At 49.1% G+C, this 12,531-nt stretch overlaps 1 protein-coding gene across 5 annotated transcripts in view; it reads left to right on the top strand.

Moving 5' to 3' along the window:
- Positions 1–12,531, top strand: part of LOC102460546 (Na(+)/citrate cotransporter) — a 34,068-nt gene that overhangs the window by 3,846 nt on the left and 17,691 nt on the right. For all 5 annotated transcript variants that reach the window (XM_075904910.1, XM_075904909.1, XM_075904911.1 and 2 more), the window contains exons 2-6: positions 819–947; positions 3,429–3,565; positions 6,527–6,741; positions 10,056–10,227; positions 11,989–12,111. In XM_075904910.1, the coding sequence (XP_075761025.1) occupies positions 819–947; positions 3,429–3,565; positions 6,527–6,741; positions 10,056–10,227; positions 11,989–12,111 (776 nt within the window). The remainder of the gene's footprint in view (positions 1–818; positions 948–3,428; positions 3,566–6,526; positions 6,742–10,055; positions 10,228–11,988; positions 12,112–12,531) is intronic.

Here is a 12,531-nt window from a genome sequence, read left to right as displayed (position 1 = left end):
GTAGTTTGATGCCCCAACTCAGAAGAAAGATGACACCAAGATTTTCAAGTGTTTGCTAGTGATTTGGGGTACCTCAGTTGTCAAGATTTTTACTTAGTAACCTGATGTTCAGAAAGCCATTATCTGTACTGTGAAAATCAGGCTCCTTTTAAGTGTCTTAAGATGAGTACCCACAAGAGGAGCCATCGAAAATCATGAATTGCTTCTAAACAGCTTGGCTACTAGGCATGGAATCTCCTGCTTGAATCAAATGCCAATTGGCAGCTGAATATTTAGGTTAGCAGTTTCTCTGGGAATTCTGGTTTTCCCGCATACTACACTTTTTAGCCTGAAGCCTTTGTGCATTTACAATGCCCCTAGATTTGCCTATGCATTGTTTTCCGGGCGAGGCTTTAAGCTTTGATATGAATGTTCACTTAGGCTCCTTTCTGAGTAACCGGTTGAGCTGTAAAGATCAAATGTCTCTTTCAGGATTTGGCTTCTTGTAGAGATGGGCCTAGATCCAGTTAACTCCAATGGAGAGTTGCAGGTATTTAATACCACTGAAGTCTGTGGCAAAAATTGACTGACTTCAATGTGGCCAGGATGCCATCTCTGAAGAGTATATTTTTGCCTTTAAAATTTATCAGATTGCACCAGCTGTGTATCAAAGAATAGTTTCTTGGAGAATAAAATAGCTCTCTAGTAGGAGTGTTGTTCTTTCCCTTCTCCTAAGGAACTAGAGAACTGACATTTATATATCCTGGGATATAGAGGGAGATGTGGTGTATTCATCCATACACTCGATTCCCTGTGCTTAAACCTTTGTTGTATTCCAGGAGGCCAAGTGTGCCTATGTTATCATCCTCATGGCAGTTTACTGGTGCACAGAAGTCATCCCTTTGGCTGTCACAGCTCTCCTGCCTGCTATATTGTTTCCTATGTTTGGAATTTTGGAGTCTAAAAAGGTAAGAACTGATTCTAGGTCAGCTTGGATTTAAGCATAAACATCAGAAGCCCAGATTAGACAAGCATACTCCAATGCACCGGTGTGTCTGTGCCTATCATATGTGATGTGTGGCTTTTCATCATGACTGTAACACTGAACAGAATCCCCTGGGTGCTTTGCACTGCTGACCCTAAGTTCTGGTTCAGCTAAGGATCTGATTGGGTTTCATCTCTGCCCTGGTTTTACCAACAAGATTTGAACTGGAGTGAGACTTTAAGGGTCAGATCCTGGCAGCAAGTTTGTAAAATGACATTCTAGCTGTTGTATGCTGTGCTGCTGTGTCGGTCCTAGCATACTGGATAAACAAGGTGGATGAGGCAATCTCTTTTATTGGACAACTTCTGTGTGACTTGAAAGCTTGTCTCGCTCACTATCAGAAGTTGGTCCAATAAAAGAGATTGCCTCACACTCCTTATTATTCTACCTATCAACATTTCCCCATCAATATATACTGGATGTAGGGTGCTTGTTCACTTGCTAGTCTTCATGGTCATGCAGTGTTGCTGTGTGCTATTAATAGTGGCCACTGTGCTGGACCCTAGAGGTGGTTGCACCATGTGGTGAGTGAATGGATTCCTCTGTCTGTAGTTTGTAAAAGTACTTTGGGATCCACTGAGATTAAATGTACCACATACATCTGATGGCTTTCTGCAAATTATTATTATATATATATATTACAATAGCACCCAGAGGCACCTCCCAAATTTAGGGAACCATTGTGTTTAGGGTTGCATGGTGTCCGGTTTTGAACTTTCTGTCCTGGAAACAAATATAAATGTCTGGTATTTTCTAATTAAGTTTTTATTATTATCATGAGTATCAGTACATAGTTGAGTACTACCTGGCTGATAGACACAGTCACACTGCATGAGCGTGTCTACCAGCCAGGCAGTATGCAGCTATGCAGTAGAGAGGACGGGGGCAGCAATACCCGGGGCCAGACTCGCCCATGTGCGCCGCCGGGACCATGCGCGGGATGGACAGCACCCTGGGATCTGCATGCTCCCAGGCCAGCGATGCTCTGCCTCCCCTGTGCCAGCCCTGCTTCCCAGTGGTCAGTTCCCCCCAGCCAGCCCTGCTCCCCCCAACCTCCTCCCAGCCAGCCCTGCTTCCTTCTGGCCAGTTCCCCCTGCTCTGATCTCCTCCAGCCAGCCCCACTCTCCCCAACCCTCTCCCGGCCAGCCCTGCTTCCCGCCGGCTGGTTCTCCCCTCCCCCATCTCCCCCAGCCAACCCGGCCCCCTCTGACCACCTCCCGGCCAGTCTGCCCCCCAATCTGAAATCAAGTGTGATTTTTTTAAACCATCTGGTAACCGAATTGTGTTAGGTGAAGTATAAACACCAGGTAAGTGGTAGTTCTTGATCTGAGCCACTTACATGCTAACCACGCAAGATGCATGAGGAAACCAAAGCACAGAGAGATGAAGTGACTTGCCCAAGGTCACACAGACAGTCCCTGGTAGAACCTAGATCAGAACCCAGGCCTCCTGGGTGGACTGAGTGTGCCATCCTCTGAACACACTGCCTTTTTAGAACAAGCACTACTGCTTTCTGTAAGGAAATGGTTCTTTTCATAGTGGAAAAAGGTGTGTTCCTGGCATCTCACACCTTAACATCCATCACCTCAACCTCTTTCACATACCAACCTCAATCCTCAGCAAAGAAACTTGACAGAGAAATTGTGCAAGCATAGAAAGATATGAAACAAGCTATATGGTGTTTATACAGAAAGGACAGCGAAGTGTGGATTTTATTCTTCCTTAGTAGCTGGTCCAAATAGAGGAGAACAGCCTACTACTGCTGCCACATGTGGAGTTAATGTTTCAGTGGTAGAGGAATGTGCTTTGGTGCTGAAACACCCAACTTCAGATTTCTAAAAGCTAAGGGATCATGTAAAAATTATTGTTGATCAAGGGCTTATGTTTGGGAGGTTTCAGATGCTTGGGATGAGCTTTTTATTGCAGCAGATGTATGTAACATGCTGCCAAAGAGTATGCTGATACTAATAAAAGATAACCGCCTACTACTTTTGCCAGCTAATGGGCTTACTACTTGAACTTGAGTGATACAAGTCTGTGTGTTGATTCTGAGAGTGCAAGGTTCAATCACTGCTGGTGACCTATTAGGGGTAGGATTATGGGGCTGATTTTCAGAGCTGCTTGGCATCTTTGAGAATCAGACAGCATACAAGCAATACTCTGAGCGACTTTACTTCTTATAGTACATGCTGTTGTTTGCTTCTACCGCCCTCAACCAATAGGGGCCCCATTGTAGTAGGTGCTATGCAAACCAGCTAAGAGACAGCCCCTGCCCACAGCAGCACAGCATCTAAATAGGCAAACAGAGGCATGGAACTGAGAAAATGTATAGGACTTGCACCTGAGTATCATGGCTGTTGATATTTGTGGATCAGAGACTGACAGGCAGTACCTCTCATTGCAGGTGTGTATGCAGTACTTGAAGGACACCAACATGCTGTTTGTTGGGGGGCTGATTGTGGCAGTAGCCGTGGAACACTGGAATTTGCACAGACGCATTGCACTGAGGGTCCTGCTGATCGTCGGAGTGAAACCCCCACTGTAAGAGGCCCTGTTAAACCTGCCATCCTATCAATCTGTGATCAGGAACAGCCAAGCTTAGCAGAAGCTTCTTCAGATGCCAGGAGAAATGGGGAAGAGCAGGAGACCTGAGCTGCACAGCACACAGCCTACAAAAGCCTCAGTGGTTTTGCTTGCTCTAGAAAGGGCTTCCAGAGGTTGTGTACACCCGCAGAAATGGGGCAGTGTTTGGAAGGGCAGAAAGGCTGCAAGGGAAGATGCTCATCCTTCAGCTATGTTTGAAGTCAGCGGAAGTCTTTCTGTAGAATTACAAAGAGCTGGATTCTGTTTTGGGGAGTTCACCACTTGTGTGGGGGGGGCCCAGCTCCATGCTCCTGGAAGGGGCGGGCCCTTGGGTGGAAGAGACAGGGCTGGGGCAGCTAGCCCTCCAGAGGTGCTCAAGAGTGATTCAAAGGGCCCAGGGCTCTGGCCACCACTAATGCAATAGTAGCAGTGGCAGTGGCCAGGAGCTCCATCCCCTTTGAATTGACAGGCCACAGGGCAACTGTCCCTGCCCCACCGGCAGACCTGTCTTTATCAATTCTTACACTGGACTCAATGGGCCTTAGTGCAGTTCCAAGTGCCTCATTAAGCCCCTCTTGCCTGGCATTCGTGTTTCCCATTTGGGGGCAGAGTGCTGTTGGATTGGACATTCAGTCCCTGTTTGAATCTGATTCTTTGGGGAGCTGGAGTAAAACCACCCCAAGCCTGACCCAAGCCCGCATGACCCCAACCTGAGAGGGCTGAGTCATTTTCTGACCTGACCCTTCCACAGTGCTGCTGTATCTGCCTCCTGCTCTGGAGTTGGCGGGGTGGTAGCCGCATGCACTGAGGACTGCATGCCCTGCTGCTGCACTGCCTGCGCTGCAGAGTAAGAGGTGCCAGGCTCTTCAGCTCATATGGCAACCGAGAGGCGTAGGCCACGCAGCCAGCACCGCACTAATCCTACAGGCCCGAGGCTAAGAGGGTCGAGGTGTTTTCCCACCTGACCTGCCCCAGGCCTGGACACAGGCAGTCAGGTCCCAGAAGGGCTCTAGAACAGACCTTATAAGTTTGAGGCCGAATGCCCCGAGAGTTTGTTCTGGGTCACATCCTTCCTACCTCCCACCTGTGTGGTGCTTAAGTCCCTCAGAATTGTTGTGTGGGGAGGCAGGCAATGGACACATCACCCAGGGGGACTGTGCCCAACCTGTAGGCTGGGGAGCTTCCTACCAGGGCACCACCTTCTTTACCCGCACAGAGACTGGATGACAAGGGCAAAGGCCCCAGAGGGGGCAAGGAGATGCTCAGTGGGACCAGAGCTATCTAGACTGCACGGTGCGGGGTAACAGCTGTTGCTCAAGCCATAGGCAGCAATAGTAGCCATAAAGTGGCTGTGGCAGTGCGGTGGGGAGGGTTTTACTCCCCTGCTTCCAGGCTGTGCTCAGGCTCCAGGAACCAGCATATCTGTGATGCTGAGAGCCCTGATGCCTTTTTCATGGATGCCAAAAGCCTGCGTCCTGTTCCAGCCGGTTGTTAGCAAAGAGAAGACATAAATGGCGCCCGGTCTGTGTCTTATTAATTCCAGTGCTGATGTTAATGAGGGGGCGGCCAACAACACCACTGCTCCCAGGCTTGTCGATGGGCAGGGATCAAAGGGAGCCGTTGCCCCCGAGCCCAGTGATTCTTAGCTGCCTAGGTCTCCTGGCCACTGCTGCTGCTACTGCAGTGGGTGCTAGAGTGCAAGGCCCTTTGAATTGCCACTAGAGCACAATGCCACATGCTCCATGCAGTTCTGAGAGCAGGGGAGGGCACGCCATGCTCTGGGTGGTGAAGACTTCACTGCCCAAAGCTCTGCCTGCTCTTCCTGAGTCTCCGCCTTCTTTGGTAGCATGGAGCCATCCCCCCCACTTTGTCCAGGGGCCCACACACACGTATTAGCCAGGGTTCACTGCCCAAGTCAGGCTCACAATATAAGACCGAGAGTGCAATTTTCCAGGTTTCTAGCAGCAATCAGAGGAGAGGAAGGCAACCTCACTTGTGGTTTGCTGTTATGAAGTGGATTTTGTATGCTGGCTAAATGATAGGTGCTTACAACTAGGGCAGTGGTCACCAACCAGTAGATCTGGATCTGCTGGTAGATCTTGGAACCTTTAACAGGTGATCCTGAGAGGTTTGGCCAGGAGGCTGTCAAGTGCTGACACTTCATCTACCCCTCTCAGCACTGCTGTGCAGCCCCTGTCCTCTGCTTTGGAGGTGCCCCTTACTCTTGGGAGCCTCCTGCTTGCTGTGCCGAGCATCGGAAGAAGAGGAAGGGGGGGTGCTAATGTCAGGGTGCCACTCCCTCCACCCTGTACTCCATCTTCACAGAGCAGAGGGGAATAGAGATGGAGAGAGTTTGCTGGTGGCTTTTGGGAATGGTGCAGGGCCAGGGTAGAGGTGAGCTTGCCCCTGCACCACCACTCAGAAGCCACCTGTGGTAAGTGGTGCTCAGCTGGAGCCCACATTCTGAACCCCTAGTGCACCCCAAACCCCTGACCTCAGCCTGATAAAAGTGAGTGAGGATGGGGGAGGGAGGATGGAGTGAGCAGGGGCAGGGCCTTGGAGAAGTGGCGGGAAGGAGGTGGGGACAAGGGTGTTTGGGTTTGAGGTAGATCCTGGATTGCAGCTTAATTCAAAAAGTGATCTCCTGCTTAAAAAGGCTGGAGACCACTGAACTAGGGCTTACATGACAGAGAAGTGACTCACAGGGAGACGCATGAGGCTAACTGTACTGGTCTGACTCAAATGAGAGCAATGCGCCCACTAAAAACTGAACAAGGGTTTCCTTTCCTGGAGCAGGCTGTGCACTCAGGGTGGGGCCGGCTGTACTGAGTGGCCCGGAAGTAGGTCGCACTGGCTGGAAATCCCAGCAGGAGTTTCACAGTTATTTTTCCTTCCTGCTGTCTGCTTCTCTCTATGCAGCCTGATGCTGGGCTTTATGGGCGTCACCGCCTTCTTGTCTATGTGGATAAGCAACACGGCCACGACCGCTATGATGGTCCCTATCGTCCAGGCTGTCTTGGATCAGATGAACAGCACAGAGCAGGACCTAACAATTATGGACCAACCGATGGGGCTAGTGAATTCAGTGATCGAGCTGGAGGAGAAGAATGCAATGAGCCTGACAGACGTACAGGGTAAGGGGCTGCCCAGTAGGTCCAATAAAAGTCTGTTTCTATTGCTGTACCAAAGCCTGATATGGACCTGAGCCCAGCCCATTGACTTTAGGCAAAAAACTCGTATTGACAACACTGCGTTAGGCGCAGGCCCTAAGAAAACAGGAGTGCTATTACCCAGAAACAATCCAAGTTATATAGTAAGGCCCAAATTTTCAAAAATGGCTGTCTGTTCTGGTTGCCTGCTAGCTGTGGGTGCTCTGGTCCTAATTTTCAACTGTGCCAGGCATCCACAGCTGCCTTTGACTCTGAAACCAATGGGTAACATTTTCAAAAGCACCCAACTGTCCTGAGGAACCTGGGTGTCAATGGGATTTTGACTCCTAAAGAACTGAGGCATGACTGAACATTTCCCCACTCTCTTTTTGTTTTGTCCTTGCTGTTCAAGCAAGCTGAGGGCAGGCAGTGGGGAAGCAATGAAATACTGAAAAACTGATTGAATATGGACTGAGAAGGAGCTGCAGGGTCTCAGTGAAGCTGAGAGCTGGGACGTGTCCTCCCATGAAATGTACTCGCCCTCGTGGGGATTCTTTGCCTCTCCACGTTTGACAGTCTCTTTCTATGTACTTTGGGATTTTTGGAGATCCTTATCCTGCGATGAGCAGGATTTTTTCTGCATCCTTAATGAGTTCTAGTGTCTTGGCAGCACTGGCGGAGGCTGGGAGCTCCAGGAACCTTTGAAATGATGCAGGAATGTAGCTCCACCATTCTGCACAGCTCTGAGGGTGTGGTGGGAGGGAGGGCCCAGCGGCATGCTGTGGGTGGTGCTAAGGCTGAATGTCCTTGGCCCCGCTCCTTCCACCCAAGATGCCGCTTCCTCTGGGACTGCGGAGCCAGGCCCACCCACACCTTGCTCCTAGGCTTGTGGTGGCCTGTGCTTGGCAGGCACAGAAGACCACCCATGTGGAGCTATTGTAAGATCAGGGCCTATTGTACATTTCAGAGGAAGAAGGGCGGTTTGCTCTATGGAGTGGGGAACTAGACTGGGACTCAAGGGGCCTGAATTAAATTAATCAGAAATGGACTCGATCCCAGATTCTCTGGGTGATCTCTAGTAAGTCAGTTAATCTCCCCTGTGCCTCAGTTCTTCATCTGTAAATTGGGGGTAATACATCCTAGAGACGTAAGTGACTGTTCGAGTGAGTACTCAGTTACTTGCTCCCATCCTCCCCCTCCCCTCCACCAATGTATTGGAGGCAGCAAGAGAGGGCAAAGCAGGAGCTGGTGCTGATGGCCGGCTTCTTCCAGCACCATCTCCACGGTGCGGGGGAAATAGGGGTAGGGGAGGCAGAGCCGCAGTGATCCCAGGGGCTGCCTTGTTGATCTAACACTGCTGTGGATGCAATTTAAATGTAATAAGAGCCCAGGGTTCATACTGCATTTCAACTGCAGTGGGAGCTCCCCACCCCCATCGACTAATTGAGTAGTTGATGGAAATTCCATCGACTACTCGATTAGTCAATTAACCAATAGTTAACATCCCAATACACCCTTGCCTCCCAGGGATGTTGGGAGGGTGAAATCCATGAATGATTGTGGTGATGCAGGACATATATTAATGCCTACCCAGAATTCACTTGGTGCTTCGTGATAATGCTGCCCTTGTCGAACTTCAGAGCTGTGGTAGTGGCTGTAGATTTTCTTCTGTGTTCAGTGATAGGCTATGCAATATGAGCGCTCAATAAAAAATGCTGCCACTCTGCTGTGGCAGCAATTGCTCTCAGTTTCCACAGTGATTTTAACCCAGTCCCACAACATAATTTGGGTTTCCAAATTAGGCCCTGGTCCAAAAGAAGCAACAGGACAGACTCTCTTACTGAAGCAAACACAGGCCTGATGGAAACAGACACCGTGATCTTAGCAGTTATATCAGGAACAGCTTGGAGCCTATGTTTTCTCTAGCTGTATTGGAAGCCTCCAGTGTTAGTCTGTGGGTTCCTGCTTTGGTGTTTGAATAACACCATCCCTGAAATTCTGGGCAACACCCAGATCCTAATATATTTACCTCACAACTCCTCTCTGTGGCAGGGAAGCACTGTTAACCTCATTACACGGAGCAGAAAACGGAGGCCCAAAAGCCCTGCATAACCAGGTCTGTGTGGCCAGGCCTTGTGGGCACAGAGTTTCCAAGCCTATGCTTGAGCGTCCATTGAGCTGCATTGTGCACCTAGGCTCACAATTGCTGAACCTGGATTGCACAGCCACACTAACATGTCCACGGCATTACTTGGATCAGTCCCATTAAGAGGACCACACTCCTGGGCAGTTGGGCTATGTCTACTACACTCACGGCTTCTTGTGTGAGAAATATGCAAATGAGGCTAAGCGTGGACTGTCACTGAGCCTTATTTGCATACCTAATGAGCCACCATTTTTGCAGAAGAGGGTCTTGCGCCAGAAGGAGCTGTCTACACTGCCCCTTCTTGCGCAAGAAAAACCCTCTTGCGAAATGCCATTATTCCTGAAAATAATGTAGTAGACAGTGTAGACAACTCCTTCTGCAAAAATGGCGGCTCATTAGGTATGCAAATGAGGCTTGGCGATATTCCACGCTTAGCCTCATTTGCATTTTTCTCGCGCAAGAAGCCACGAGTGTAGACATAGCCTTGCTGACCCGAGTCATGCTGATTTGTGTGTGGATGGAATGGGGCTTTGGGCTTAAATCTGAGTCAGAGCCCAGTGTAAACTTACTCAGAGAGGGAAAACAACTCGCTTAAGCTCATACAAACAGGCTGTGGCAGAAGCAGGAATCAAGCCCTAGTCTCTATGAAGCCAAATCAGTGCCATAGCCACAGGACCATCCTCGCTTCTCTTTATAGGGAGCATTATTGTAAGGGATTAGGAGGACATTATCAGTGTAGATTGGCATCCAGTACAACAAGAGGCATTGAGAAATTGCAGGACCGGGAGCGCTGCCTGCTGGCCCACCAATGGGGAGGAGAGGAGGACAGTGGCCTTGGAGCCTGGTGATTCAAAAGGACCCAGGCCTCAGGCCATTTAACTTGCTGCTGAAGCCCTGCGTGGCGCACTTCTGTCAGCTCTAAGGGCTGGCTGTGGGGAGGGGCGCCAGTGCAGCGCACTCTGTGTGGCAGTGAGGACCAGCTGGCCCTAGTCTCACCCCTTCTTCCTGAAACCCCACCCCATTTTGTAGCGTAGAGCCACAGCCCACCTTGCCCAGAAGTTCGGCAAGTCTGTGAGCCTTCCTGGCTGCCTCTGTGCTGAGCTTTGCAGCTCCGTTGCTTTTCTGAAGGTAGGTTCATATTTTTTGTTTCCAGTCCTTGGTAACGGACACATTCGTGATGAGCCCAAAGCTCCTGGTGACCGGGAATTGAACAAGCGCATCAGTAAGGGGATGACACTGTGTGTGTGCTATGCTGCTAGTATTGGAGGAACCGCAACTCTCACAGGAACGGGGCCAAACCTGGTTTTGAAAGGTCAGATGAACCAGTAAGTTCTTGCTTTTTCTCCTTCGGTCTCTTAAATACTGCATTTGGACCAGCACAGCTGGAGGTGTGACTTGATCGCCACTGATGTTGGTTCTAGGAGCTGCAGCTACCTGTGTGCATGACATAACAAATAATATATATGCTGTGTTTTGCCTCAAAAGCTTTTGCTCCAGCACAAGTGGGTAGTTGGCATCTAAATCAAAGGCTTCCAGTCTGTCATTGCAGCCCATTGGGGGTATATCTACCTTGCATTGTAAACCCAGGTCTGTGGGAGCCAGGCTGGTGTGTGTCAGCCTGCACTGGGCTTGTAATTCCTGTGCCCAGGTCACAGAGCTGTGCTAATGCTTCCAGACTGCTCTACGCCGACCTTCTGACTTGGGTCTGCAGCTTGAGCTGCGTCCACACTGCGAAATAACAGGGTTTGTACCCCAGTTATAACAGGACTTTCGCTCTGACCCATCTCCTAAGGAAGGTGTAGTACCTGGTAGAGATGTAAAAAGTAGTTGATTAGGTAACTACCCAGTAATCCTAATCTTATGTGTCTAGACTGGCAAGTTTTTCCGCAAAAGCACCTGCTTTTGCGGAAAAGCTTGCCAGCTGTCTACACTGGCCGCTTGAATTTTTGCAAGAACACTGACGATCTCATGTAAGAAATCAGTGCTTCTTGCGGAAATACTATGCTGCTCCTGTTCGGGCAAAAGTCCTTTTGCGCAAAAGGGCCAGTGTAGACAGCTCAGATTTGTTTTGCGCAAAAAAGCCCCGAACGCGAAAATGGCGATCGGGGCTTTTTTGCGCAAAAGCATGTCTAGATTGGCACAGACGCTTTTCCGCAAACAGTGCTTTTGCGGAAAAGCGTCCGTGCCACTCTAGATGCTCTTTTCCGCAAATGCTTTTAACGGAAAAGTTTTCCGTTAAAAGCATTTGCGGAAAATCATGCCAGTCTAGACGTAGCCCTCAGGTAGCGGAGTTGACTACTCACATTCCGCTCTTTATAAGAGGCAGTAGAGGGTGGAGCAGGAGTCGGTGCTGGGTGCAGCTGGTTTAAAAGCGGTACCTCTATTAGAGGCAGCAGCGCAAGGGATGAAATGTAACAGGCTGTGATATGAAGGTATTCAGACTAGATGATCTATTGGTCCCTTTTAGCCTTAAATTCTATGAATTATGAAAAACAGCAAGATGGGCTACTGTGTGCAATTAGGCAGGACGCTTTTCCAAAAAAGCACTTTTTGCGGAAAAGCATCCGTGGCCAATCTAGACATGGTTTTCCGCAAAAAAGCCCCGATCGCCTTTTTCACGATCGGGGCTTTTTTGCGGAAAACAGTACTATGCTGTCTACACTGGCCCTTTTGCGCAAAAGTCTTTCGGAAAAAGACTTTTGCCGAAACGGGAGCAGCATAGTTTTTCCGGAAAAGCACTGATGATTTTACATGAGATCGTCAGTGCTCTTCCGGAAATTCAAGTGGCCAGTGTAGACAGCTGGCAAGTTTTTCCAGAAAAGCAGATGATTTTCCAGAAAAACTTGCCAGTCTAGACACAGCCCTCATGTAAAGCGTTGTGTAAACAACAGGGGGCAATTCAGTCTAGGCAGTTAGCGCTCAGGAGAGTCATTCCACTGACTTCAATTGGCTTTGGAGGAGGCCCATAGGGTTGAGTAATGGACAAGCCCTGGGGCTCTTGTATTGTTCCCATTAGCACATATAGAAGGGAGAATATACGCAAGTGATTTGACCCTGGTAGAGAAATCATGCTTTTCTCTCTTCAGGTTGTTCCCTGAAAATGGCGATATCTTGAATTTTGCTTCCTGGTTTGGATTTGCGTTTCCTAACATGATTCTGATGTTGACTTTATCTTGGTTTTGGCTCCAGTTTTCATTCATGGGGTTCAAGTAAGTATACAAATAGAATGTTGCGGGGCAGGTCCTGAGCAAGTGTCAATCAGCTGAGACTCTGGCCCTCTTGGTTTGTCTTTCTATTATTGGGAATACGTATGTTCCTGAAATTACATGATGCCGAGCTTAGGTGGGGAACTCTTTTTGGGTCGGGAGCCACTGATCCAGAGAAAAATCAGTCGGGGGTCCACACACAAGTGAGAAGCAAAGGGTATGTCTGCACTGCAATGCTACCCTGCGTCTTTTGAACATGTCCGCTATTGCAAGGTATAGTGAAGCGCTATTTTGGCATTCCTGTAAACCTTGTGGTACGAGAGATAAGGGATGTCTCGAAATAGTGTTTTATTTCAATATTTGGCACTATTCAGACACACCAAATTTCGAAATCACCTATTCCAGAAAAGAATCCAAATACTG

Source organism: Pelodiscus sinensis, chromosome 21 (assembly GCF_049634645.1).
Source record: "Pelodiscus sinensis isolate JC-2024 chromosome 21, ASM4963464v1, whole genome shotgun sequence".
In the NCBI taxonomy this organism is placed as follows: Eukaryota; Metazoa; Chordata; order Testudines; family Trionychidae; genus Pelodiscus; species Pelodiscus sinensis.
This window is presented reverse-complemented; position numbering and strand designations above follow the sequence as displayed.